This window comes from Pollicipes pollicipes, unplaced genomic scaffold (assembly GCF_011947565.3).
Source record: "Pollicipes pollicipes isolate AB1234 unplaced genomic scaffold, Ppol_2.1 Scaffold_7231;HRSCAF=8579_pilon_pilon_pilon, whole genome shotgun sequence".
Classification (NCBI taxonomy): Eukaryota; Metazoa; Arthropoda; class Thecostraca; order Pollicipedomorpha; family Pollicipedidae; genus Pollicipes; species Pollicipes pollicipes.
The window spans coordinates 270,355-298,220 of NW_023597034.1; the positions used below are offsets into that span (position 1 = coordinate 270,355).

Here is a 27,866-nt window from a genome sequence, read left to right on the forward strand (position 1 = left end):
TAGAAACGACAGCCGCCGGCACCGGCGTGTCCAATACAAACTAAGTGCACTGAGCGTGGTGAACGACAGCCGCCGGCACCGGCGTGTCTAATACAAACTGAGTGCACTGAGCGTGGGTAGAACGACAGCCGCCGGCACCGGCGTGTCAATACAAACTGAGTGCACTGAGCGTGGTAGAACGACAGCCGCCGGCACCGGCGTGTCCAATACAAACTGAGTGCACTGAGCGTGGGTAGAAGAACGACAGCCGCCGGCACCGGCGTGTCCAATACAAACTGAGTGCACTGAGCGGGTAGAACGACAGCCGCCGGCACCGGCGTGTCCAATACAAACTGAGTGCACTGAGCGTGGGTAGAACGACAGCCGCCGGCACCGGCGTGTCATACAAACTGAGTGCACTGAGCGAGGGTAGAACGACAGCCGCCGGCACCGGCGTGTCAATACAAACTGAGTGCACTGAGCGTGGGTAGAACGACAGCCGCCGGCACCGGCGTGTCCATACAAACTGAGTGCACTGAGCGTGGGTAGAACGACAGCCGCCGGCACCGGCGTGTCTAATACAAACTGAGTGCACTGAGCGAGGGGTAGAACGACAGCCGCCGGCACCGGCGTGTCTAATACAAACTGAGTGCACTGAGCGTGGGTAGAACGACAGCCGCCGGCACCGGCGTGTCCAATACAAACTGAGTGCACTGAGCGTGGGTAGAACGACAGCCGCCGGCACCGGCGTGTCTAATACAAACTGAGTGCACTGAGCGTGGGTAGAACGACAGCCGCCGGCACCGGCGTGTCAATACAAACTGAGTGCACTGAGCGTGGGGTAGAACGACAGCCGCCGGCACCGGCGTGTCAATAAACTAAGTGCACTGAGCGTGGGTAGAACGACAGCCGCCGGCACCGGCGTGTCTAATACAAACTGAGTGCACTGAGCGGGTGTAGAACGACAGCCGCCGGCACCGGCGTGTAATACAAACTAAGTGCACTGAGCGGGGTAGAACGACAGCCGCCGGCACCGGCGTGTCCAATACAAACTAAGTGCACTGAGCGAGGGTAGAACGACAGCCGCCGGCACCGGCGTGTCAATACAAACTAAGTGCACTGAGCGTGGGTAGAACGACAGCCGCCGGCACCGGCGTGTCTAATACAAACTGAGTGCACTGAGCGGGGTAGAACGACAGCCGCCGGCACCGGCGTGTCCATACAAACTGAGTGCACTGAGCGGGTGGTAGAACGACAGCCGCCGGCACCGGCGTGTCCAATACAAACTGAGTGCACTGAGCGGGGTAGAACGACAGCCGCCGGCACCGGCGTGTCCAGTACAAACTAAGTGCACTGAGCGTGGGTAGAACGACAGCCGCCGGCACCGGCGTGTCTAATACAAACTGAGTGCACTGAGCGTGGGTAGAACGACAGCCGCCGGCACCGGCGTGTCCAGTACAAACTAAGTGCACTGAGCGTGGGTAGAACGACAGCCGCCGGCACCGGCGTGTCTAATACAAACTGAGTGCACTGAGCGAGGGTAGAACGACAGCCGCCGGCACCGGCGTGTCCAATACAAACTGAGTGCACTGAGCGAGGGTAGAACGACAGCCGCCGGCACCGGCGTGTCCAGTACAAACTGAGTGCACTGAGCGTGGGTAGAACGACAGCCGCCGGCACCGGCGTGTCCAATACAAACTGAGTGCACTGAGCGGGTAGAACGACAGCCGCCGCGCGCTGACTGCTTGGCCGGTTCGTTGTGACGAAATGCGAAACGCTTATACACAATTTCATCCGAACGGGGGTTTTAGTAATTTGGTAACAGGGGCTTGGCTGGAATTCAAGATGCGTGTGATTTGAAAGTTAAATGATTACACGTGACTGCGCATTTTCGAAATGAGTTGGGGGGGGGAGGGGGGGTGAACGGTGAGGACATACATCCTTCTACCACATTACAGCAGACGGGCTTCTCCCTAGATTTGGCCCACTTTATTCTCAAAGTCGGAGGGGGGATGGCTGAAGCCCCCCCCCCGAACTGAGTAAGAAACTGCACTGCACCTGACTTATTGAGCGCGCACGCATCTTTAACCAGTGCAGTGGTAAGGTTCTGCGACGCCAGCACGCATCCTGTGCTCCTGCTCTGCTTTGTCGTCACACACTCTTCACATCTAGACCTATGTAATAGAAACAGCATCATAATGTGGCGGACGCCCCCACACGCTCCGCTGCCACTACTTTCGCATGTGGCGGCCAGCCCGCCGGACGGCCGGCGGGCGGCAGTCTCCAGGTTCGTGCCACGGGCAGCCAGCAGCGCGTAGCGGTGCGCTAAGCAGTCCCCGGGCTTCATACTCGGGAGTGGGGACTCCAGGTCTTATTTCAACTGCACGGGAGTGCGTGCGTGGTCATCTATGCAAACACATTGTTCATGGCCGATCTCACCAGCTCACGTCCGTGTGTGAACCGCTCCTTACCACAGACGGAGGAATTTGGCGGCGATCAAACGGGCTGCAGTTATGCCAACAAATCCGCTAGAGCATGCCTCGTGCGATGACCAGGGTGCTTCCATGAAGATAAACTGATTCTTGTTCCGGAGCGACACCGACAGTCGTCTAACATCTGACAAGACTAGTTCGTTCTTCCACCTGGTTCCTACTTGGGCCAGGCCCTACCAGATCTCTTCCCGGCGGCCCCTGCGAGATCTGCTCCAGGCCAGATTCCGGTTCGCGGCCAGCAGTCAGCCGCATGACACATCCTAATGCCGACGTTTCTTTGGCTTGTATTCACAGCTGATTTTCAAACGGAGACACCTGTGCCCAGCTTCCCAAGATAAAACTACGAACTAAAGCACTTAAACTCGCGCCGTGTGGACAGTTTCAGCACACAAAAAGGTTCCCCAATCGTTTTGTTAACAAACGATCTTACAACTCAAAATCAAACTAGCATGACTACATTGAGAACACGTGTTTACATCGCGCGCTTTCGATTGCGTACAGTCGTAGTTTCGTTCTCTTCTGCAGTAAGTGGGCCCAGGTCCGGGACACAGCCGCGTCCTTGTGCAATTTAAACGAACTTTGATACACAAACTCGAGCTACTTTTCGATGAAACGGGCGCCAAACACCTCCTAAAATCCGGGACCCAGCTGCCCAAACAACCAGTGCAGTGCCGCTGGTGCTAATGTAAGTGAAAGACAAACAGAAGCTGTGGGCGCGACACCTGCGGCGCGCGCTACAGCAATATAACCACCGCAAGGAGACTATCACTGACAACACCTAAGCACGCACCTCACCGCCTAACCAGTCGGCCCGCACGCGTCCGGATCGCCACCGATACAGAGGGTCAGTCCTCCGTCGGAACAGAGGGCCGGTCTCCTACCGGGACAGAGTGTCACCCCCCCCACCGGTAGAGGGGCGGCTCTCCGCAGGGTCAGTCCACGCCGAAACAAAGGGCCGTCCCCCGCTGCGACAGACAGCGGGGAAGGGGGGGGGGGGCATAAGGGTCAGCCCCCCCACGGGTTCAGTCCCACGCCAGGACAAAATGTGGGACGCGTGCGGACGCCGGAGGCCGGCGGCGTGCCTTACATCTATCGGAGAGTGAGTCGGCGGCGCGTGCGACGGTGCAGCGCGGCCCCAGGACCACGGCAGAGAAAATATACGCGTCCGTGACGTCACAGCCGGACCCGCCGTTAAGTTGACCGCCGGCCGCCGCCGCTCGGTGCGCGGCTCTCGCCACCGTCCTAGCCCCGCGGCCGCCCGAGGATACCGTAGCACACCAGCCCGCCCGACCAGTGACCGAGCGTCCCGCGTGCCCCGCTACATCGCCGGCCGCCGCCGCTTGGCGCGCGGTTCTCGCTACCGGCCCGGCCCCCGGCCGCCCAAGGATACCGTAACACACCAGCCCGCCCGATCAGTGACCGAGCGTCCCGCGTGCCCCGCTACACCGCCCGCCGCCAGCCGGCCCGGAACGTCCACCCGTTCATCTCCCGTCACTCCTCCATCGACCCAGACCGGCCCGGTGTCCACCCTTCCCTCCTCCCGGGTCACAGAGCCCACCCGTCGTCCTGCCGCGGCCGGGCGGCAGCGCGCGGCGTCTACTTGGCGCGCGCGCCCGCCTCGCTGGTGGCGGCGTCGTAGCTGGGCGGCGGCGCCGGATAGTTGGCCAGGTCGACCTTGGAGAAGCGCGGGTCGGAGAGCGCCACCTCGTAGTCGGGCAGCGAGGCCGCCGGGTCGGGTTCGGCCGGTGCGCCGCCGCCGCCGCCGCCGCCGCCGCCGGCCTGGCGCATCAGCAGGTAGCGGTAGCAGGCCCACACCATGGCGATGAGGTACGCCTGCCGACGGACGCGGCGCGTCAGCCGACCCAGTAATCCGGCACCTCCCCGGATGTCCGTCGGGCATTACTCGTTCCGCAAACATCCGCTCATCCTCAGGAGCGGGCGCTTGCGGAACGAGTAATGTGATGTGACGTCCTCCCGCTCCACACAACTCACACAGAGGATGGCCTGAGAGCAAAGCGTCGTGCTGAGGACGGTTTCATGACCCATCGGCCAGGCAAGACGCAGAGCCTGCGGTAGTGCGAGCCTTTTTGGCGACCTCACGGCGCTCACCCGTGGGAGCTAGGCCGAGTCCGCACGGACCCGTCGTGCGAGCCCAGTTCGCAGCAACGCCAACAACGAGCCGACGAGACGGGGACGTCTCCGGCCGGCGCGTTTCAATTTGATCACCATGGCGACGAGGAAGGCCCGCGGCCAGCGCGTCTCGCCTTGATCACCATGGCGACGAGGAAGGCCTCCGGCCGGCGCATCTCAACCTGATCACCATGGCAACGAGGATGGCCTCCAACCGGCGAGTCTCACCTTGATCACCATGGCGACGAGGAAGGCCACCATCAGAATGAGCGAGAGCCAGCGCTGGTCCAGGCGCAGCAGCTGGTCGCGGAACGGCAGGCTCGATGAGCGCACCAGCATCACGTGCAGGTCCGGCATGAAGGAGAAGTAGCTGATCATGGTCAGGCTGGGGAGGAAGCGGCACGTCAGACACCGTCGCTGGAGCGGCACTGGTGCTGGGACGATTCACAGCACACCGGCGTAGTAGATGGAAACATACGGTGCTCGACAACCGCTTACGGCAGACAACAAGCGAACCAGCATGATAACGCATCGTCGTTTTCACGCTAGAGGATCGGTTGAAGAGAAAAACTTCATGGAAAGCTCAAATCAATGTGCTAAAAAACTTGAAAATAGCATTAGCGGGCCGACGTGGCAACACTGCCTACCTGGAGATGCAGAAGTCGAACACTTGCAGACAGAAGAAGGGCATCAGGTAGGAGGGCTGTCCCTTGATGGCGCCTACCACCATCAGCAGCGTGATGATGAACGTGCAAAAGGTGATCATTATGCCTATGTTGAGGTCGTCCACGTTCCAGACCTGGCCGCCCAGCACCGAGTACGTGGGGCCGTACTTGGGCATGACGCGCGGCGGCAGCACCGCCTCGCTGCCGGCCCCTTCCGCCGACAGGTTGGCCGTCGGCGCGCGCTCCAGCTGCACATGTTGCAACATCTCTGGGTGGAAGATGACCATGGCCAGCGCCGACAGGGCCAGCACGTTCATCACCTGCCAAAAGGTTGTGATATGCTCACTGGATGTCAGACAGGGGCAGCATGTTCAATGTTCAGCCCCTTTGTGAATTTCAGGCAGAAAGTTGGCCACCTCCAGCTCATAGGTTGTTGACAGCTAGACTGAGAAATTGAATCAAACATGAGTCAACTAAATCCTCTGAATTGTCGCACATCGGCCGCCTACATGGCAATGTTTGCAAACCGGATAATAACCAGCTCATGCCCTAAATGTTCAAACTGTAGTTTTATCTCTGAATTGTTGCACATCGGCTGCCTACATGGCAATGTGCAAACCGGATGATAACCAGCTCATGCCCTAAATGTTCAAACTGTAGTTTTATCAGTCTGATGCACACATCAACACAACCAGACAGCAGCAACCGCCCAGTCACTGACCAGATGCCACATTCCCAGCATGATGGTGCCAGTGCGCACATGGACGCAGCCGCAGACGCGCTGGCCGCTGGCCCTCTGGCGGCGGCGCGGGCCGATGCGAGGCGACAGCTCAGACTCCTCCATGCTGATGAGACCTGGCAGCATCAGCAGTGTGGAACCCCTGCTTTACCTGATCACCAGGCAACTGAACTCTGAAAATAGATTAGCCTAATCACTTTCAGGTCAATAGCATGTGGCAGGAACCAGAAACTGGACTGGATTCTGCGGAGCACAGCCTAGATACAGTGTTATTAAAGGTGAAATCAGAGATTTGGATAGACAATTCAATAGTAACAAAATAAAACAATGTATCTTAATACAGGAGTTGTGACTTAGCATGGGGGATGCATCAGAAAAAGAATGACTGTGACATGGTGAACTCCAACTTCCAGTATGGGCTTTAAGCAGGATGTATGGCATGACTGCTAACATGTATGTACAATATCTTAATATGTCAATAATAAACAACTGTGCCTTTTTATGGCTGATATGCCAATACATGTTACTTGAATATAGGACACATAAACAATTTTATGGACTGACAAATCTTCCACTTTTTAGTGAATGAGGGCCACTGAGCTTTTACTAGTTCTGAATCCTTCTACAATGAGGATTTCTGACTATCTGATGTGCACCCAAGGTAACAAATAGTACAAATACCTTGCAAAAATAGCTCCTTTCCTAATATATCTTCATTGTTGAATGGGTCAGGGGGTACTTTCCTACCTCATGTTACAAAAGAGCATTGTACATCAATTGTTGTTTTTAAGGCAGAACAGATCATAATTAATAGCAAAACAGGTCATCTATACTCTTACCTTGGAACATAACTAAATATGATACCGAACATCCAACTGCCGCAAACACACAGCAGCCGCGACACCGGCGCCATTACTGCGTGCGGCCACAACATTACTGCGCGCCAAGCAGCATCAAGAACCATAAAAACATACTGGGCCAAGGTAACAAGAATCCATGAGGTTAGATAAGGTAAGGTAAGGTAAGGTTAGGTTAGGTTAGGTTAGGTTAGGTTAGGTTAGGTTAGGTTAGGTTAGGCTAGGCTAGTTTAGGCTATGTTCTGGACTATTCTGGCCTATGTGTTTCATAAACATACCTAAATGCAATAAGAAACTATTTTCATTGCATTATTATTGTTACCTTGGTCTTGTACATTTTGTATAGTTCTTGGTAAGCAGAAATATTGTAATTACGCAATGGCAATGCAGAAACGGTGCTGGGGAGTCCAGGTGGTGCAGTGCATGTGGCGCTCAGGAGCTCGCCATTGTAGTTATTAAAATTTGAAGGTAGGAGCATGATTCTACCTGTTTTGAGATTACTTTGATATGTTCTGCCTTAAACATGACAAATAGTGTACAGTGATTTTTTCTAACATTAGGTAGGAAAGTACAACTACACCACTGGTTAGTTTGAGCTCTGATCCCAGAAATCTTGTCATCCAACTCATTTGGATTTAATCTAAACAAAAAACAATGTTGTAATATTTTCACCCTAAAGAGCAAACGTAAACACCTTTAAAATTGTCTAACTGATATAATTGATATGGACAAATATCACTTCATAAACCATTGCACCGGGCACAACAATCAAGGAGATGTTAAGATAGTACGGTAAATCCAGCCTAAGCAGTTGCCAGCCAGTCAAGGAATAAGTAATTTAAAAATCCTCCAGAACTATCGTCATGAATGCTGTTATAAACTGCGGAGCACCCGCTTAGTCTACATCAGATTTTTCCACGAACAGCTAGCATAAGTAAAGAAATAAATGGAACGGCGCAATTACGGCAGAACCAGTTGAAGAAATGTCTAAATATCACCACTCACCTTTCACAAAACTCAGTCCCCCGCCGTCCGCGACCCTCTGGCCAATCCCGATCGATCCCAACCTTCCGCGATCCGGCGCACCCGCAGTCAAGGCTACGTTAAGGTGCGCAGTGGAGCTTGGGTGATAGCAGCGGCTGGAAGATGGGTCAGCTGTCTCAAGGCCAAACAAATGACGCATTACTGGAGCACAACATATAACGAGTGAATCAATTGTTAACTACCTGGCACGGAGCCAAGAAAAAATAATCTGGAAAACTAAGACGTGACAAAGATCTTTCCAGCAGATATTTTGTGTATTCTGCAAAGATACACCAAAATCCACGCCCTTGACAAGTGTGGCGCGTTGGTTTAGTTGTCGGTAACCCCAAAACAACTTAACCGTCCTTCATTAGTTCGTTCGCACGAACGAAACTACTAAGGGAAGAATCTATAGGCCGTCTGATGTGTCGCTGCTCCTGTTTAGGGAGGAATGTTCCATTGCCCGACCCCCCAGAAGCAGCAAAAAATCCGCTGGGGGCAACTTTCTCAAATTTATTATTTCACTTCAGGCGTCGCCACTGATTTGGCACAAGGAAACGTTGCCGTCGCCAGCTATTCGAAATGAAAACCAGGCAGGAGATTCTGTCGGGCCCTCGAGATTACTCACGAACTCCGCACGGGAACCCTTGCACCCTTCCAGACACATGAGCCTTCGAACAACCGTCCACTTAATCTCTTTGTTGGGGCTCTTGAATGAACCAGTGTCCAGGTCAATTCGAGGGAAAGGTATTCAGAAAAAAATAACTGTAGCATTGCTCTGGAACACAGTCATTACCCATGGCAGGACACACCACTCCAACACAGTCCAATTAATTGGGGAACGCATTTATTCAATGAAAATGAACAGACAGAGCAATGGAAAGCGCCGTCAACGGACCATGAACATGAAGGGGAGACGAGCAACAAGACTAGCACCACCCCGTGCGCTTCCATACAGGCAAATTCATCCACGCGCAACCACAGCCAATCACGACATGAAACAAGAGGCCCGATAAGTGACTTCTTCTGCGCGGCAAGCCACGTCCGATCACGACTCCTATCGCCGTGAGCCAGGTCCCATCACGACTCCTACCGCCGTGAGCCAGGTCCCACCACGGCTCTGCCACTGCGAGCCATAGCTAATCACGGCCACTGTCGCGGACGGTAGGACCGGTTACGCCACTTCCTCGGTGGGCCCGTCGAAATAGTCCTGACTCATGCCGGCGTCGTGATCGGCGCCGCCCACGTTCAGCATATTGAGCGTCACGTCCGACTTGACCGCCAGGCTGGCCTGCTGTTTGGCGCTAGGCGCCGGCCGCGGCCGCGCCGCCGCCCCGCCGTGCGCCTGCGCTCCGCCGAAGGCTTTCGTCTTGAGCGCGTTACGGATCTGGCTCCTGGCGATAGACCACAAGAGCGGTCGGTGCTACGCCAGAGTCCTGGGGTCTCGAGGGGGGGGGGGGGGGGACGGGGCAGCCGACCCCGATCACGGCATTACGAATCTGTCTGCTGTGGACATGAAACTGCTATGTCGTTCAGCGCATTCTATGGGGAGATTATGTCACGCTAGTAACGTTGCCCCACAGGCCTCGTAATCTTGCCCAAAGTACGAGTCTGGCCGCTGCGAAGCCACGCGATTCGCCTAGCCATCACACCAAACATGATATTCATATGGAAGGTCTCGACACAGACGTCAGCAATATGCACACAAAGCACAGACACATCGTTGGGAGGAATGGGAGGGTGTCAGAGCTCCAGAAGGTTGAGAAAATAATGAGCACAGAGCACCAAAACACGCATTGCACTTTATTCGGCCTATCGCCCTGGTCTAGTGTCTCAGTTTGCAGGCAGTTCTCATGCCAGGCGAGGGCGATAGTCCGAACAATTATTCCATTCAAGATCACAGAATCTCACTTACACGCTTCGTGTTTTCAGGATTTCGCCGATCTTCTGAGGGTCTGCGCCAAATCTTTTCACGGCCTCATGAAGCATTTCGATTTCTTCCTCACGCCATTTTCCACTGAAACAGTCAATAAATATAGCATCCGGGGTGCCGTCAGGTACTAAATGTTACAGGGTCTTACTCGCTTTATTGCCGTTTCAAAGGTCAAAACACGCGACGGCTGCAATGCTCCAAAAGGTTAATGGGACTGGTGCCCCATTAACACCAGTGGCAGCTAGAACCAAGGCATGGATAGCAGTTATGGGCTGTGCATGCCATAAACCAGTTACAATATCAGCATATATGGAGAGTGAACTGACACCCAATTGCAAACAAACCAGCATCCCACATCTCAATGATGTACAAATCATGACATCCCAGTGATTCACCTGTTGGTGGCATTGGGTGATGCCTGTTGTAGCTGCACAGCCATATTACCCAGCCGGTTGAATGCCTCGCCAGCCTCCACAAAGATCTCGCCCACCTATTGACGAGTGTGACAGCCCTGATCAGCCACTGGCAGTTCAGCATAGTGAGAGGTGACAAGGCACCAAAATCCACACAGCTGCTGCCAGATACCATGGGCCAATATGACCAAACATGTCTATGACATCCCTTCTCAACATGGGCACAAACATGAGGACACTACACATATATCCAGACCAGGATAATACTACTATTCACAATATTTCCTCAGCTTAGAGGTCTGCACACATACAAGCCAACAATTAACAAGACATTCATGTGGGTCAGGCAGGTGGTCACAAAACAAACCTTGCTTGCTGAATTCATGCTTCCTGGACTTGTTCTCTGAGGTCATCAAACTATGACACACATGATTGGAAACCTGAAATGATTGAGGACTTCACTTCCAGTGCACACTGCTTCAGTTAATGGTACCATGGCTATCCTCTGTTCAAGCAGATTCAATACATTATCTGCATACAACTATATTGCTTCATACTACCAGCACACCAGATGTTACAAAATGTGTTGTGATTCCATATTTTGCACTTGTTCTGCAAAGTGCACCACTTCCAGCCATAAAAGAGCAAAAACTAAAGGTGGTTGTTGGCACAGATCCACCAAGTAATTGTAAGTAAGCAAAATCCAAAACCAAGTAAAATCCATCCAAGTAATTGTGTCCAAAACAAATTCATGAGCCCACCAGTATGCTAACCTGAGGACACAGTCTTTATTTTATGACTGCTGGGGCAATGAAAAGACTTGATCTCAAGAAGCACCTGATTGTCTCAAGACTCAAGTACATCAGCAACATGTAAGGTCATTGCTTTATAACTTGCAGCTGGTAATCTGTTTTTGACCCTGTGATTTTGTCATAGCATTAGAGCCTCCCCAAACCTAGTGATGGCCACTTCAAAAATTCAGGACGACAAACTCCTTAAGAATTGAAGAGAAAAATGCAGGCAAACGCATGCATTCACCCACTTCGCTCCTATTTTCTTCAACCAGTATACAAAAATATAACAAAAGCACTTCTTTGCATGGGTAATTTACATTACTTGAGCAGTTTCAGCAAAATCATTGCACAAAAATACATAACCAGGTAACAGCCACACAGCCAAACACAGGGAAGTGACAGAGGACTTTGGCATCACAACATCATGTTACACCCATTACAGATGATTGGCTACCAGACCAGGAGGTTCAATAGATTTACTTAAAGATCTCCAATGCCATCAGGAAAATCTGATAGTATTTCAAGACAAGCAGGATGGTAAGCAATACACTGGGTCCTGTGAAAGTCATGTATCATAACCAGGGCCCTTTGACTCCTGCTGTAGCTGCAGTACCTATTCTTAAGGGCCTTGGCTTCTAAAAACTAAAACCCCTGTGTTAACCTAATGGAGCACTGTGAACCTGACATTAAGGCAATGCATAGGAAGCTTAGCGAAACCTTCCTGCGTTCTTCAGCAATCTGCCCTGGCAATTGACAGCAGTTTCAACGAAGAACAGATCACGGCCGCTGCAATGATAGCATGGCTGTCCTCCACACTGAAATAACTTCCACCTCTTTTTAACCATCAGGCTCAGTAACAAAACGCTTGGACTAAATTAATTCAATGTTACTAGGCACCCAACCAAGTTCCGTCAGCATTGTGATTATTTTCGGCGATGCATCTGCCACCTGCCACCGTTTTTACGACGGGTACATGTATCCCTCCCGCTACACTCGGAGAGCTTGCTATAACCGGCCTTACGTCAGTTGTGTTTAAAGATGAGAATTCAGGCATGGTATTTACGCTCTTGGCACCTAGTGGTAGTCCTCATACATAATTTTTATATATCTTAAATGATGACACTAAATAAATTACGTATTATTTTATATGCTATAATACTCAAAGATAGCATGTTATTGCACAAAATCGTACAACTTATGAAAAATACCAAACTAAGGTATTTATGGAGCCTCAGTGAAGCCAAGTTTCGTCCGTGCTGCGTGTGTGGAGCTGGCGTTTCCATGACCTGTGATACCGGTCCTGCGTTTAAGCCCAGGGGTTTCGCACTCTAATCCAAGACAGGTTCAAGCTACCGGCCCCCTGAGTTCCTGCGATTGTTTGGCAGTTGAGTTGTACGTATGTTATCTAGGGGTGGGGTTTGAAGAGGCCGTTGAATATAGGCGGTCGCCGGGGTGTTTTTGTCCATTGCAACCAACCGGGTGGTAAGCAAGGTGGAGGAAGTTGAAATACACACACAGTGCCATGTGAGGCAACAGCAATGCCTTATGAACAAAATGCGCAACATAGTGTAGAGAAGGCTGTTTTTTCACTTCCTCAGGTCACCATCTCATCAGGTTTCATTTCTTTACACAAGCCAAGATTCTTTGGTAAATGCTGGTGGGTTATAATGGCAAGGATTGCAGTAGCCATATCCATACTACCTAATAAGACATACCACAAAAATATACTCAATGGGTAAAAGAGTAAACAAGGTTATCATTCACTTAGTTGTCATTTAATTCAGGTAGGGTCAACATTGACTATGCAATCAGCCAGGTTTTGGTTATGCTGGGGTGCAGTGAGGGGTGGATACACTGAGAGTAGGGGGGGGGGGGGGGGGGGGGGGGGGGGGCATGGTCCCCTTGGGCTGAAGTAGCACCAGAGTCATGTGGTGAGGGGGCCCAAAATCTTCATGTCATGCTCACATAAACTTTGTTTTCAAGATGCACCAATGTTCAGAACACCACGAATAGCCCCAAATCTTCAAGTTTAACCTACAAATTTAAGAAGCATTGACCTCTAAAAATGAAATATACCAAATTTGTAGACTATTCCTGTGGAAGATATTTTAGTGATAGGAAAATTATGACATGACACTGAGGTGGCAGAAATTGGGAGTTCTTGATAGAGGGAAATCAAGTTTCATGGAGCAGGTGTGATTGTCTCCTTCATAGCTGTATTGTGAGTGAAGTTCAGTAAAAAAAAAACTGAGTTTCCATAGGTGTGTAAAGAGCAGGATATGGTTATACTCTAACAGCTTATAAGGTTTAATGTGTAACTATTCATCACATGCATAACTTAGAATAGATGCCATGCCATGCTAAAGAGTACTTGTTGCAACACAATCTCATATACTATATTTTGCCAGCAATATGCAAAAATTGGCTTGGTTGGAAAAACAAATGAAATATATGCAAATTGGATCTTGCACTCTTGTGAGCATATTCCCAGCTGAGCTCTTTACACATACAACTAGCTAGGTCTACTCAAAATTAATAGCCACGCTTAGAAGTGCAAATGGAAAGTCTTTTCCAAAGCTTGCCTCTGAAACTAATAAGTTGTTGTTAAATGCAAGATCATTTATTATGGAGGCTCTTGGATATCTTTTCTTCCCTCTGCCCATCAGCATGGTTTTCTTCCTTGGGTGTTCCTGCATGACCCAGCTGCTGTATGTGCTTGACAAGTGGTCACAAATCTTGGAACTTTGAGTGCCAGTGGATTCCATGTACATGTTTTCAGGAAAGCTTTTGATAGTTTGCAGGCTGGTGGTGAAATTTGAGAAGTGAAAAGCTCATGCAAAAGTTGTGAGTTTGGCTGCAGCTTTCCTTGCAGGGCATTAACAGAGTGTTGGCAGGAGGGCAGTGCTCAGCTTAGGCAAAACTCACGAGTGGTGTCCCCCAAGGGCCAGTGTTAGGGAGTTTCCCAATTTCCTGCCAAAGCGGTGGGGAGGTGATACCATATAGCCTCATCTGCTGGGTACATAATGAAGCCCCAAGAACAGCAGTTGGTGATTACAGATCTTTTTCATAAGGGTTTCTAGCACAATTTTCTATGTGGCCCATTATTAGTGGGTGGGGATCACTTTTCTCAAAAGTTTTTTCCTTCCCCTATCTGGTTAAATTGCTTGGGAAGAAAGGACTGGTTGTCAACCAGTAACTTACTCCATAAGTAGAAAGTCTGGATGGGTCTGCATGTACTTACATAAGTAGGCACTGCATGGTCCATCCCACAGCTCAGTTGGTTAGAGCTCCTGTCTTTGGATCATCCCATAGGTGAAGGTTGGGTTCAAGCTGCTGTTGGTGCTTGCTATTTGCCACTGACTAGGATGGGCTGCGGCTGGTGTTAGCTACCATAGTTGAGGTCAGGGTAGCATGGTAGACTGTCCTGAGCATTGTAGCACCTTCCATGGTCTCCACAAAATTCTGCCACTTACCTGGAATTTCACAGCTGGATAGTGGTGTTAGGGCTCACACATCAAACAATGATAAGCATGGGGACCCATCACTGGTCCCAGAAAGCCATTCTATGAAAAACTTGGACAAAACCTAGAAAAGATACCTTTCCTGTATGTGGCACTCCCAATAAATTCTTGCTGGCACTTCCAATAGACCAAAAGTTATCATCAAAGTTTCAACCAGTATCCATGAATTTGCCATCATAATGAACATAGACATTCAGGATTTCAAATCTGGAGCATCCGACAACTCCATGTTGTGCTTTGGTGATTATGTATATGATCTCACTGAATTGGCATAGCAATCTGGAAATTAAGTGTTGTCTTATTAGATGGTGTAATATTTGCTGATGTTACAGTGCCATAGAGTGATAATACATGCCAATTTTGTGTGGTAATATGCCTATGAATATCCTTGTCATTTGCTGATAAGTTTGCTTATTTGGTGCAGGGCTTACCATGGTGGACGTGCGTCTGAAGACACTGCTGGTGCTGTTGGTGCTCTCACTGTATGTGCGCGCCTCCAAGTACCAGGCCGAGACCGAGGACAACGACTTTGCCGACTTTGAGGAGTTTGACGACGACGAGTTCGAAAAGCCATACCAGACCAAGGAGGAGCCGCGGGAGCCAGAGAGGAAGACAACTCCTAGTCCTGTACAGGATGCAGTATTGGACGACGACGACGGGCTGGTGGAGGTGAGTAGAGTCCGAGCAGAATATTAGCAGTGAGTGGGCAGAAGATTAACAAGGCATTTTGTTTTTGTCTTTGCACTGTGGGCGACAATGTAGTGACACTGGGTTGCGCCACTTACACATGCTCTGAGTGGCAGTGGGGTATTGAGATGTCAGAGTTGTTAGCATTTATGCAGTGTGCACGTTTGTTGTTATCAGATCTGTATCTCTTGATTTCAGACAGAAGATGAATTTGAACATTTTCAAGATGAGGAGGAGTTTGAGGGCTTTGAATCCGCATCGCCAAGTCAAGGCAGCAAGGAGCAGCCGAAAATAACGATCGCGAATGTAAGGGGGACCGTTTCTACTCCAGGACCTTACATGCTGATGTTGTGGGAACCATTTGGGCATCAGTTGCCATGAATATGGTTATGGGTAATCTAGTGGAAAGGTGAGATAAGCATGACAATGATAGTTTGCTGTGGGTATACTTTTCCCGTACATATTCAACGCGATAGAAGTAGGCGTGAAGTTCTGATCGGCAGGCGGTCCGCCGGACTTAATACACGACCACATGCTGGCCCTGCTCTTCTAGGTTCCTGTCCATCGCTCCACCAACTGGGACAAGTTCTACGTGGAGATGCTGATGATTGCTGGCATCGTTGTCTACTTCATCAACTTCGTGTCCGGGAAGACTCGGAACCAGAAGCTGGCGAATGCCTGGCTGGCCGCCCACAAGCCACTGCTGGAGAGCAACTTTTCACTAGTCGGTCAGTGCACTGGTGCCCCCAGTGGTGTAACGAGTACCTGTTCACTCTCAAAACACCACAAGCATGGCTATTGCTGTCTTTAATATTGTGACCGTGAGTTGCCGTGTTTTCGGTTTGAAGTGCGTGCTTGGCTGGCGCTCAAGTCGAACGTCTGCCGTGTCTCAATCTTGGGACTATGAGACGAACGGTGTCAGTCTTTTCTTGTGACACTGGGATGCCCCTTGTGATCCTCTAACCCACTGCCTGACCTCATTGGCAGCAGATATGGCAAGGTCTCGTGCTGAGACGTCTCTCTGTCGTGCCGAACAATGCTGTAGATCGCTGTTCAGAATGTGCTGAGCGTTCTGGCGAGGTTTGTCGTGATTTGAAAGCGTGTGGTTGGCAGGGGACGACGGTAAGGCGGAGCCGGGCGGCGGCGCCCTGCTGAAAGAGTCTGAGAACACGTACACGCTCTGGTGCAGCGGCCGCGTCTGCTGCGAAGGCATGCTCGTGCAGCTCAAATTCCTCAAGGTAGGCGGCCGCCGCGCTCCGTACGTGCCATGCCTGGTTCTGTGTGTACGCTGTTGTAGTGCACCCGTGGATACTGCCTGCCCGCGCCCGGCCCAGTTGGTGAGCCGTTCTGTGTTGGGTCAATGGTGTGTGCCCTTGTATGCATAATTTATCATTTTGCGGAGGCAATGTGCCGTCTGTCCATATTGTGATCTGTGTTTTGAAACGACTTCGTTGTGTTGCCCGCGCTCAGTCTGCCTTGTCACGTTTGCCGCAGGGATGCTGAACACTACACATGGGCTCTGAGGCTTTGTCTTTTGCCTTCCTTATTTGCAGTCGTGGTCGTGATCTGTTTGTAATGCGCGTGCACGCATGCGTCGACATGCCGCCACGTGACAGGCTGTAATGAAAGGCGATGGATTACCTGTCACGTGCGCAAGTCTGAACACCGTCAGCAACTAGGAAAGATTAGCGGGATAGAAAGAACGCAAATCTGCACAAAATGCATAATATTTCGTGTAGCTTGTTGTTGCTGTGTGTATGGATAACGTTTTGTCGGCTGTTTTTTTCAGCGTCAGGACCTTGTGTCTGTCATGTCCACCATGATGAAGTCTGCCTCAGACCAAGTAGAAATAAAGGTCACGATGAATCCGGAGGAGATGGACACCTTTGTGTTTTGCTTAGCCAGCAAGAAGTCGGCGGCCAAGCTGGCCAAGGAGATGACCGATCTGGTGAGAGTTCAGACCTTCCTTCACATTTGTTTCGCGTTGGGGGTGGGGGAAGACGTCGCGGAGGTATCGACAAGCGGCAGTCGTTGCTCCTTGTAATGTAGTGTGTTCCATGAAAGATATAACATGTGCCCTGTACAACATTTTGGCTTCTAGCATGCGGCCGCTGTGCTGAAAGCTATTGGCCATGTGGTTGTTCCAAGGGCGAGCACCGTAAGTGCGCTTATGCTGCTGGTTAGCATTGTTATCCGCAGTAACATGCTGTAAGCATTGACACATGATTTGTTCCCTTCCTTCGTAAGCTTGGTGTGAGCTGGAATTGAGCATATGGGTGCCTGACATAAAAAGGCTCGGTTTTTTTTACGCGTAGTCCACGACCAGCCATGGACGCGCAGCTCACAGCCCGCTGCAGCAACCGGGTCCCGGGCTGCCGACCCCGACCGGGACCTCCACACCCATGCCCCTCCACAGAACACGTACTGTCCGGAGCGGAAGTCGGCAGAGCGGCACGGCCTGCCAGCGCACTTCTCGCTCATGTCAGAGATCCACGAGGCGACGGCGGCGGTGCTGGACTCGCGCGTCACGGCCGTCGTCAACAAGTACCCCGACCTGGTGGACTTCATTCACGTGTCCGATCAGTACTCGGGGCCGAAGCAGGTGGGTGCGGTGCAGGCGCAAGCGGCCAGCCCCGGTCGGAATGGGCGGAATGGTCCGGCGTTGGGGCCCCGGGAGGTGTGTGTGGAGCGACAGACGGAATGGACGTTGGGAACCCAAAAACGTGCGCGTTGACCGGTGCTTGAGGCCGAAACACGGCGTTTTACCGCAGGAGACAGGCCAGTATTGGGGAGCGAAGCGTGTGGTGTGTTAGAGCACACATGAACCTTGGAGTCGAGGCGGGCTGGGGTGGAGGAGTCGTGCTCCGGCTGACGGACGGGTACGGGAGGCTCGACAAGCGCCGTGTTCTGGCGTCGCCTCTCGGCCGACGCAGCGCTGCGAGAGAGGCGGGCTGGGATGGAGGAGTCGTGCTCCGGCTGACAGACGGGTTCGCGAGGCTCGACAAGCGCCGTGTTCTGGCGTCGCCTCTCGGCCGACGCAGCGCTGCGAGAGAGGCGGGCCAGGGTGGAGGAGTCGTGCTCCGGCTGACGGACGGGTACGCGAGGTTCGACAAACGCCGTGTTCTGGCGTCACCTCTCGGCCGACGCAGCGCTGCGAGAGAGGCGCGCGCGTGTGGCGTCTCGCCCAGACGTCCGCTCATGGCACCGCCGCCGCCCTCAGATCGACGACTCGGCGCCAGTGGAGCCGCCCAAGGTGCGGCCGACGCTGGCGTTCGGCTTCAACCTGCCGGGCCGCGGCCGCCTGCTGCCAGCCGACGTCGAGACGGTGCGGCCGCTCATGCAGCTCGTGCTCTACATGGTGGACCGCATGAAGCGCTGCAAGCTCGGCAGGGAGGTAAGGCGACCGGCACGGCCGCCGCGCGGCACGGGACACGCGCGGGGAACAGCACTGCTCACCGTGCTTCCTTACGGTGGCGTGACGTTATCAGAGATGGCTGTATTGTGGCGGACTTGGTGAGTTTTGCCAGCACGGCTGCATATTGGGTGGTGCATTGTGTTGGTAGGTACCATTCCGAGGCGCGTTCCTCCCTTGTGTTTTATTCTGTGCAGTTTTAGTAAGTTGATCACTTCGCGGCCAACTTAAACTAGGATTCATTTGCCACAAATCCTCATGCCCTCTCATCCGTGTGGGCCCGCTTGAGTCCCAAAGCGGCTGTCACTCTTACAGTGTATGAGAGGTCATTGGGCGCCAGTTGACGGTGTCGCGCCCCGTCCTCCCGTGCTGGCGCGGAGTGACCGTTGCTGTGTGGTTGCCAGGCTCGACTGAAGGCGGAGAAGAACCGACTGCGCGTGCAGGAGGCGTACCTGAAGCAGACGCACCAGTCGCGCGCCGAGAAGGCGCAGGCCAAGCGCGAGGAGAAGCGCCGCCTGGAGAAGGAGCGCATCATGGAGGAGGAGGACCCCGAGAAGCAGCGCCGCCTCGAGGAGAAGACCGAGAAGCGCGAGGCCAAGCGACGCGCCCAGATGCGCCAGATGAAGGTGAAGGCGCTGTGAGAGGCGCCGCCTTCGGTCGGCTGCCGTGCTGGCCGGCCGGTCCTGCCCGCCGCGCTGGTGTGTCGCGGCCAGCGGCCGGCGGCCGGTGCGGGCGTGCGGCCGCCGGCTGACGCCATCGGCACGTCTGTCTCCCGGAGCGTCTGGTCTGCAGTCACGGCGCTGGTCTTCCTGCATGGTTGAGTGCAGGTTGACGCTGGTCCGTGCCCCTCCGTTGAAACGATCCTTCTGCTGGCTTCAAGTGCGCTCCCAGAAGTCGCCGTAAATGACGGCGCAGTGCGTGTCATTCGCGGCTGCCCCTCGGCTCGGTCCGGCGAATGAGTTGAATGAGTTTATCTCCTTTGTTATTCAATGGTTTGGAGCTTCTATTTTGTTGAACTGCCGCCAGGGTGGCTCCATGTGTTCGTTGATTGGTCAACCGTGTTGTAAAATGACTATCGCCCCATTACCTATCTGCATAGGTCAATACGCCGCCAACTTTCATCCCTGGCATGGTTATGCTTTCGTTAGCTGGAATTGGCGTGAACTTGACGGTTTACCTCGCCGAGAGGCCGGGCCGTCCTGTTTCGCCAGCTTCCGGCGTGGCCGACGAAGTTTGGTTGGCATGTGATGTTACTGCTGACTGGCGTGCCAACAGACCCACCTGATGTACTTTCAACCTGTTTTTGTTCAGCTGCCGCATTATTTTGTAGACTGGCGAGCATTCCGTCTCATTGATGGATCCCGGAGATTTACGTAACATTTGGGCACACTCCTGTCAGCAGCGTGTCTCGCTTCGTCACTAAGACCGAGCCGTTCGATTTGTCCCGTTTGGATCTCATGATTGAGTGCAGTGATGTAGTCGGAAACTCAAAAATAGCGAAAATCTGCCATCGAGCGCGTTATGAAACCGACTCGGCGCATTCTCCGGAATTCGTTTAGCTGCTTTGCTCCGGTCTTTCCTCCCCAGCCTCCCCCCCCCCCCCCCCGCCCCCCGTCCCACAGGAGACCATCAGATGGCACGGCTCCCCTCAGAGGAGTGCGGCCGGACCTACGACCGGTCGCGGACTGCAGCCCCCGTCGGCATCGCTTATGTGTGGTATTGGTGCGTGTGGGGTGCGTATCCGCGTGGCGTGTTTCGTGTCGGCGTGTTCTGCAGGTTTGATGTGGCGTCTCGCCTGCGTAGCCAGGCACACTGTGAGCGGCTGGGTCCCGGTTGCAATACTCGCAGGGTAATACACGCGATCGACTGATGCGCCGTGGTCCGGTGGCCTGCTCCGTGTCCGGTCAGGAGATAACCTGAAGCCCTGACGCCTGGCGAGCCGCTCTCCCGAAACAACCGCTGGGGACGTCTGGCCGGCACAGGCTGCATGTCCCGCGAGCGAGCACGACAGCGGGCTCTGGGTGGGACAGGCTGCGTGTCGTGCGAGCGAGCGCACGCCAGCGGGCTCTGGGTGGGACAGGCTGGCTTGCTGCCTCCCGTCCGTCGGGTTGCAGAACATCATCACCGTGAGTTATCGCCAATCCTAGCGCGTGCCTGAGATTGGAGGCTCTGTGGACGGTCGGCGGCGCAGCTTCAGCTCCAGGCCGTTCTGACGCCCGGGCCAGATTCCTCGGGTCCAGCGCAGTCCAGTCCTGTTCAACCACTGCGAGCGAGCCAGTGCTGTGTGGCGTGGTTCATTTGCCAGTCTCAGTCTAAACCGGGTATTTTATTTTCTTTGAAAATTTAGTCCGAACTTTTTTATTGGATCTATTTTGGGGATCAGAACACACACCAAACAGTGCGTGGTGCGTGAGCCCCGACATCACCTGATCGGGGAATTGCAAGTCAATGACAGATTTTGTGGCGAAGGTTTCACGTACCGTAATGCTCGGCACGGCCAGCCCCAACCTCGAACGTCTTCTGACCTTAAGCCTGGCCACTGCCACCGGCCGTAGGTCATCCCAATCATGAGCAAAGTGCCTGCGTTTAAAGTGACTCGAGCCTTGCTCGCCACGGACGACTGAACCTCAAGGCAGGCGCCCTAGCCACTTAAGCTACTGGAACGGAGCGCCCGCTGTTGATCTGGTTTGTTCCAGCCCAATCCGGTCCGATCTGACCGGGTCTGATTCAGTTGTATCCAGTCCAGTCTGCTTTGGTCTGGTTCGACCTGGTTTGGTCCAGTCTGGTCTGCTGCGCTCTGATCTGGTCTGATCCGGTCCGGTCCGGTGTGTTCAGGTTTGGTCTGGTCGGCACGCTGACGGGGCCGCGCCGGTACGCGCCGACACCGAGGCCCGCGCCCAGTGTATGTGTTAATGGGGCATGTTTGGTCTGGTCGGCCTGCTGACGGGGCGGTGCCGGTACCCGCCGGCGCCGAGGCCCGCGCCCATAGTATGTGTTAGTGGGACATGTCGGCGAGAACGTAAGGCGTGCGCGGGTACACGCAGCGGCATCGGATAAATGCAGGTGGTCAGTGGGCAGCAATGCTGCTATGGGTTTACCTCGGTCCAATAATAGTGCGCAAATTGCAGTTACCTGGTTTTTATTATGTTTCCATGTTTCCGAAGTGGTTTCCGATGTGTACGAGCAGTTACCAAGTGTTGCCTAGCAGCGCGAGGCCCGAAGCCATGTTAGATACTTGCCTGGCTTATGGTGTTGACGCTCCCGTCCGTCACGAGCACGCGGCGTTGCTTCATGGCTGCGGGCTGCACACGGGCTGTTCTCGACACGGATCGATGTTTATTTCTTGTGCTAGACATCCCCGTACTGAACGGTACAAACACGGTACATCACATCGGTACATCACATTATTCCATTCAGCAACACCACGGTGGCCGCCACAGGGACCACACACACCGTCGACGACTACCAGCTACAATTCAGTTATGAAAATATGAGCCCGCACACCCGCCTCCCCACCGACCGCGCCGGCCTGGCTAGTACCGGGGAAGTCGCCACCCCGTCCTCTTGGGTGCGTCCCCTCCTATGTCCCCCAAGTTCGTATCCTGTGACGTCACCGGGGTAGAGTGCCGCGAAGGTCCCGGCTCCGCCATGTCCGGTGCCACCCACGCGCGCACACATTCCACACGAGCAAAGCACGTACAATTCAGGCGAAGACGGACACCATTACATTGCGACAGTGGCGACATCTTTGACAGTACGCGGCGGACGTGTGCGCGTGCCCATCCGCCGGGCGTTCTCCGCTGTCATGACAGATCCAGACGACAGATCGGCTTACTTGACTTGATCCCGGCACGTGCGAAAGGGGCGCGACATCTGCAGCGACGGACACCAAACCTACACTCGGGATCGGCCGCTGAGAGGGTCCGCGTGATGTGAGATACTCCGAGTGGTTTCATTGGCATACGGCACGATATAGAGCAAACCGGCACGCCGTGAAGCAACGGAAACGACGATTGGCTAGGACTGGTGTGCATTCGGCGGGCGCGTCAGGCCCGGGATGGTCAGGAGTGGGCGAACGGGAGGCAACGGGGCCGCGCTGCGATAATGGCACGCCCTTGACCCCTCACCGGCTGTGCGGTGGCCGTCCCCCGGGGGCATCACGTGCGCGCGTACAGGGAGTGTTTGCCAACCGCGTCTCCGTGGTCTGAACGAGGTCCACGGGGAGTTTCGTTATCTCACCGCGTCTCCACATGGCAGAGAAGACCCTGGCGCTGGACAGGACGGCGCACTTCGGCCCGGCCTCCGCTCCGGGCAGTGGTGGGGCATCACGTGACGTCAGACGGTAGCCACGGGCGCCGACCGCTGGAGGACTTCAAGGGTCGGGTACACCCATGGAGATCCATATGGAATGGGGAACGGATTGAGATGGGTACAGCTTTGCGGAGAATCGCTGGTACTGGGTGGATGTATCCGCATTGTCAAGTAGATGTTGCAAGAAACCCCACGCCATGCGACCGTTGTCAGCGCGGCTTGACGACGCACCGGCTGCTGAAGCTGTATTGCGGCGCCTGCCCTCAGCCCGGCAGGAAGGATGGTGACTGCGGGGATTCGAACCACGTATCTCTTACTTCCCAGACGACACAAAGTTACTAGTTGCGATTATCTTAGCAATAATTAGCTTCATTCACACCGATGTTGCAAATGTCAATGTAAAATAATAAGTTTGGCTGCAAACTTTCCCGAAATTTTACGTGTTTTAGAATTCAGGGCAGAAAAAAATGTAAACAGGTGGATAACGGGTGGGTGAAGCCGATTTAGCTTGTGTATCGGATGGGTACGGGCACGGCCTATGCATAACGGGCGGACGGGGTGAAGGCAACCTTACCCGTGAAGGTCACAGCTGACCACGAACGGCGAACTGAGACGAGGTTGGCCAGTTTCCAGGCCGGACAAGCGGTGTCAGACCTGACGGCGCACCCTCATGCACGGATCATGCACTTGTGGAGACACCGGTCCGCCGCTGAGGGGCGTGTGGCAAGAACTGCACGTGGACCCAACACGAGCCAGGCCTGGAGTCGTGCCCGACCTGTTAGATACTGCCCGGGGCAAACCGCCGCGAACATGCCGGCCGTTGACAGGCCTGTCGCACGCTAGTCGGCCAGTGGTAGACCTGTCCCAAGCCAGCTGGCTCCAGGCCAGCCTCCCTAGGTGAACCGGCCCCAGGTGGGCATGTCCTAGGTGAACTTGCCCTGGTGTGTGGGTCTGTCCCATGTACACCCGCCCAAGGTACGCTCGCCTCAAGCGTGCGCCCTCTAGGCGGACTTGTCCCAGTTGAACCCGTCCCGGTTGGGCCGGCCCCAAACACGTTTCTTTAGGTGGGCCCGCCCTAGTGAAGCCTGCCCTAGGTAGGCCGGCCTAGCGGCGAGCCGGTGAAGCCGCCCTCGGAGCTGTGCTTGCCGTCCGAGCTATGGCGGTCGCTGTTGATGTCGCTGGACGTGCTGGAGGAGAGGGTGGTGGTGCTGCCGTACGGGTCGAGCGAGCTCTGCACGGACAGCTCGCGCCGCCGGCTGACTCGCTTCGGCGACATCTTGGCCGGCTCCACGCTGCTCGGGTCGGCTTGGAAGGCCAGCGCGTTCATGATGATGTGGTCCGGCACGATGCCCAGCGGGTGGATATCCTTCATCAGGATCGTGGCCGGCACCTTGTGGAACTGGATGAACTCGAGGAAGGTGGAGATAACTTCGCGCAAGTCCAGGCTCGAGTTATCGCAGTACTTCTTTGACCACATCAGCGCCGCCTGCAGGACACAGGGCGGCGTGGTTAGCCACGCGCGACTCCAGAACCCACAACACGTGCGTGCGTGCCGGTTGACAGGTGCGAGGAGTGAGCGCGGAAGAGGGGGGGGAGGGGGGCGAGGAGACAACGTGGCTATGCCCCCAAAAATGGTGAAGAAGAACATTTCGTCCCTGCCTGAGCTTTATGTTCTGTTCGCCTGCATCACATCCGCAGGCTGACTCCGCAAGATCCTACTTCCCCCTTCCCCCCCCCCCGAGTGCATGCCTTTTCGATAATCGATTCCGATTCACGGAATTCAAAAATTCTTCACTACATCCACGAAAAATGCGTGAGACGCACATATGGCTAAGACCCACCTGGAACTTGGTAACCTCGTCGGCTTTGAGCTCCCTGGCCAGTATGAGACGCACGACATGCTGCGGTAGCAGCGTGAACGAGCCCAGATTCAACACCTCGTTACCATGGAGATCAACGAACTCCAAAACCTGAAATAGTGTTGAAACGTATCACGCTCAGCCAGGCGCTAAATGAGATAGTGCGATAAATGTATAGACGTGACGTAGTGCGGTATATACGACATATAGGTACCTAAAAACAGCGAACACTGAAGGTGCGGAAGAGCATATTGGCACGCCTTCTGCTGCATGCGTTAACCCCGCGTGTTGGCGTTGTAGTCCAGCCCGAAGACGGTGCCCTCAGAGGGCCCCGGTGCGAAGCGGTAATTTGCTATGACTGGTTTGCGACGGCCACAGCAGGTGCTATTAAAAATGTCTTTGAAAGCTCCCATTTCAGAGGCTCTGGCTCTGGCACGAACTAAGCTCAGCGCTTTACATTGCATAGACTGTTTAAAACGCTCCATCAATGGCGGTCAGGAGACTGGCCCGGCGTCTGTGGACGGTTTCCCAGCGTATCCACAGACGCTTTGGGCTAAACAGATGCACTGCAGTGGGTCTACTCTCCCAGCACGACCGCTCCCCCCCCCCCCCCCCTCCCACCGCTCACTTTCTGCACCATAGACTTGGTGCACTTGTACTGTATGTATCGTTCTGCCGAGCCAACAGAGCGCAAACGGTGTCGACATTGATGCAGCACTGGACGAAGCCGGCGCAGGCCCGCCGCAGCTCGTCTAGTCCGTAGTAGTCAGCGGCGTTCATGAGACCTGCGTGAGCGGGGTTCATACGTCACCGGCGCGCAGCAAGGTCCTCTCCACCGGGCGCTGACTGTCGCTGGCGCCCGTCATTTGGCGTCACAGGAACACACGGCGCCTCGCTCTCCTGACAGACGCCAGCGGATTCCGCGGGCTGGGCGGCGGCGTGGTCATGTCGGTGTAGTCTTAAGGGGAATGTTCAGCATTTGCATGGGATTTTGAACCGAAAAATCGATCTCGTAGATTGTTTGGCGCAGTTCACAGTCCTGCCTTTATTAAGGCCTAAACACCTCCAGTTTCTGAGCTACACGCCCGCGAAGACGTGCAGAACATTTCGGGGAGACTATTTTCAAAGCCGCCTTGACATTTATGACACCATCATGACGTCATTCAAATCCTGCCATTCCATTAGCCATGCGGCGATCAAGGTCAATATAAATATAAGTGTGAAGTCGTTCATATCTTGGCGTTTGTGAGCACGATTTCTGAATATAACGGGCCGTCAATTGACTGTGAAGCAATGCTGCGCAAGGTACTGTGATGTGATCGAACAATGACGTTTTGAGGAGCAAATTTATTAAACAGAGAATTGTGCCGTCCAGACCAGTCTCTTTCACTTAAAGGGAATGGTTCACATTGAGGATATTGAAAACATGCATCAGATTGTGATGAAACAAGGCCACTCACAACTGTTGGTATACGTTTAAAGTGAGAAAGACCGCTAAAGACGGCACGATTCTCTGTTTAGTAGATATGCTCTTCATTGCGTCATGCTTTAGACCTTGCGCGACATTGATCGAGAGCCAGTTGACCACCGTTATATCTGGAAATCGCGCTCATAAACGGCGGACATGAGCGCTGTGACAATAATATTTTTCTGGGCCGTGGTCCTCGATACGGCCAGGTATCTAGGTACTCTCCCCGATATACTTCTCCCCATTTTCGCGGGCGTATAGCTCAGACTCTAGAGGGGCTTAGGTCTTAAGGAGGGCATGACTATGAACAGCACCGAAAGGTCTTTGAGATGGCTATCTCAGTTCAAAACCTCGCATAAATGTGAAACACTGCCTTTAAAAGCATGACATTATCATAAATAAGCATGCTTTGTCATATCTGATGCTCGCGTCAATATCTTCAAATATGAAACACTCCTTTAAGCGCGGCGGGCGCAACTCACGTAACGGAGTGTGACGCGGCCGAGGCGCAGCCGCCGTGACACGGTGTGTGACGCGGCCGAGGCGCAGCCGCCGTGACGCGGTGCGTGACGCGGCCGGGGCGCAGCCGCCGTGACGCGGTGTGTGACGCGGCCGAGGCGCAGCCGCCGTGACGCGGTGCGTGACGCGGTCGAGACGCAGCCGCTGCGACGCGGTGTGTGGCGCGGCCGAGGCGCGGCCGCTGTGACGCGGTGTGTGACGCGGCCGAGGCGCAGCCGCCGTGACGCGGTGCGTGACGCGGTCGAGACGCAGCCGCTGTGATGCGGTGTGTGACGCGGCCGAGACGCAGCCGCCGTGACGCGGAGTGTGGCGCGGCCGAGACGCAGCCGCCGTGACGCGGTGTGTGACGCGGCCGAGACGCAGCCACCGTGACGCGGAGTGTGGCGCGGCCGAGACGCAGCCGCCGTGACGCGGTGTGTGACGCGGCCGAGGCGCAACCGCCGTCACGAGGCGACTCACCGAGCAGTGTTCGCGGCTGGAGCGTGACACAGCCCGTGTGCACGTACTCGATCAGCTGCCGGAACACGTCCGGCTCGAACTCCTCGATAATGAGGGTCTGGTGCTGGCTCTGGGTCGGCTGCGGGCCCACAGACGCCCGTCACCCACCGCCAGGGGTCGACAACCAATCGCCCAGCTCAGGCAGCAGGGCCAATATGCAGCTTGGCTTAAGGGTTGTGAGTGAAACTTGAGTAAGACAGCTGATTAAAAAGTCACTGAGCAAGCCACTTGGTTATTGGCGCAATCTAAAATGACTTAAGTTGTAGTTTTGCTTTGAGACACTGGCTATAGTAGAACAGAAGTTTAGAAAAAGACCTGTACTTGACGTTTGAGGATAGGTAAACAAAGTCGCGCCGACCTTTATCACAGGCTCTGTTATATACATAACACTTCAGCAACATTTTAGAAGTCTACTGTCGTGACTTATTGGTCCAATAGTCACCATGCGGCTGTTCAGGTTTTCACTTGTTGAGACTGGACATCACATTCTGAGATCCTTCGTTGATGGGGTACTGAACTAGGCGTAGGTAGTCTACTGGCAGGGTTGATTTATGTTTCAATACGCT

General features: G+C 54.0%; 4 protein-coding genes and 1 pseudogene across 11 annotated transcripts in view; 2 read left to right on the top strand and 3 right to left on the bottom strand.

The window, feature by feature from the left end:
* Positions 1-3,396: 3,396 nt before the first annotated feature.
* On the bottom strand, positions 3,397-7,944 carry LOC119109702 (lysosomal-associated transmembrane protein 4A). The gene is made up of 5 exons (XM_037233431.1): positions 7,868-7,944; positions 5,988-6,178; positions 5,249-5,586; positions 4,830-4,986; positions 3,397-4,304 (listed from the first exon to the last, which is right to left on the bottom strand). Exons 2-5 carry the CDS (start codon positions 6,129-6,131, stop codon positions 4,068-4,070), a joined length of 876 nt encoding a protein of 291 aa, XP_037089326.1. The 5' UTR covers positions 6,132-6,178; positions 7,868-7,944; the 3' UTR covers positions 3,397-4,067.
* A 771-nt stretch (positions 7,945-8,715) lies between these two features.
* On the bottom strand, positions 8,716-12,018 carry LOC119109704 (chromatin complexes subunit BAP18). 7 transcript variants are annotated; one of them, XM_037233435.1, is made up of 5 exons: positions 11,974-12,018; positions 10,599-10,671; positions 10,214-10,308; positions 9,801-9,902; positions 8,716-9,279 (listed from the first exon to the last, which is right to left on the bottom strand). In XM_037233435.1, exons 2-5 carry the CDS (start codon positions 10,614-10,616, stop codon positions 9,060-9,062), a joined length of 435 nt encoding a protein of 144 aa, XP_037089330.1. In that variant the 5' UTR covers positions 10,617-10,671; positions 11,974-12,018; the 3' UTR covers positions 8,716-9,059. The 7 variants fall into 7 exon arrangements, with proteins under 7 accessions (XP_037089330.1, XP_037089333.1, XP_037089331.1 ...); XM_037233438.1 differs by having other exon boundaries at positions 11,999-12,014; XM_037233436.1 differs by lacking the exon at positions 11,974-12,018 and adding an exon at positions 11,928-11,960.
* Positions 12,019-12,290: 272 nt separating this feature from the next.
* Positions 12,291-19,348, top strand: LOC119109701 (coiled-coil domain-containing protein 47). 2 transcript variants are annotated; one of them, XM_037233429.1, is made up of 9 exons: positions 12,291-12,417; positions 14,971-15,215; positions 15,432-15,539; positions 15,787-15,961; positions 16,347-16,471; positions 17,023-17,181; positions 17,650-17,835; positions 18,454-18,627; positions 19,050-19,348. In XM_037233429.1, exons 2-9 carry the CDS (start codon positions 14,979-14,981, stop codon positions 19,284-19,286), a joined length of 1,401 nt encoding a protein of 466 aa, XP_037089324.1. In that variant the 5' UTR covers positions 12,291-12,417; positions 14,971-14,978; the 3' UTR covers positions 19,287-19,348. The 2 variants fall into 2 exon arrangements, with proteins under 2 accessions (XP_037089324.1, XP_037089325.1); XM_037233430.1 differs by having other exon boundaries at positions 12,291-12,410.
* Positions 19,349-23,053: 3,705 nt separating this feature from the next.
* LOC119109218 (serine-enriched protein-like) lies at positions 23,054-27,394 on the bottom strand (annotated as a pseudogene).
* A 61-nt stretch (positions 27,395-27,455) lies between these two features.
* The window catches only part of LOC119109219 (CCR4-NOT transcription complex subunit 10-B-like), an 8,113-nt gene continuing 7,702 nt past the window's right edge, over positions 27,456-27,866 (top strand). Inside the window, exon 1 of the mRNA XM_037232811.1 lies at positions 27,456-27,465. Within this exon, the coding sequence (XP_037088706.1) occupies positions 27,456-27,465 (10 nt within the window). The remainder of the gene's footprint in view (positions 27,466-27,866) is intronic.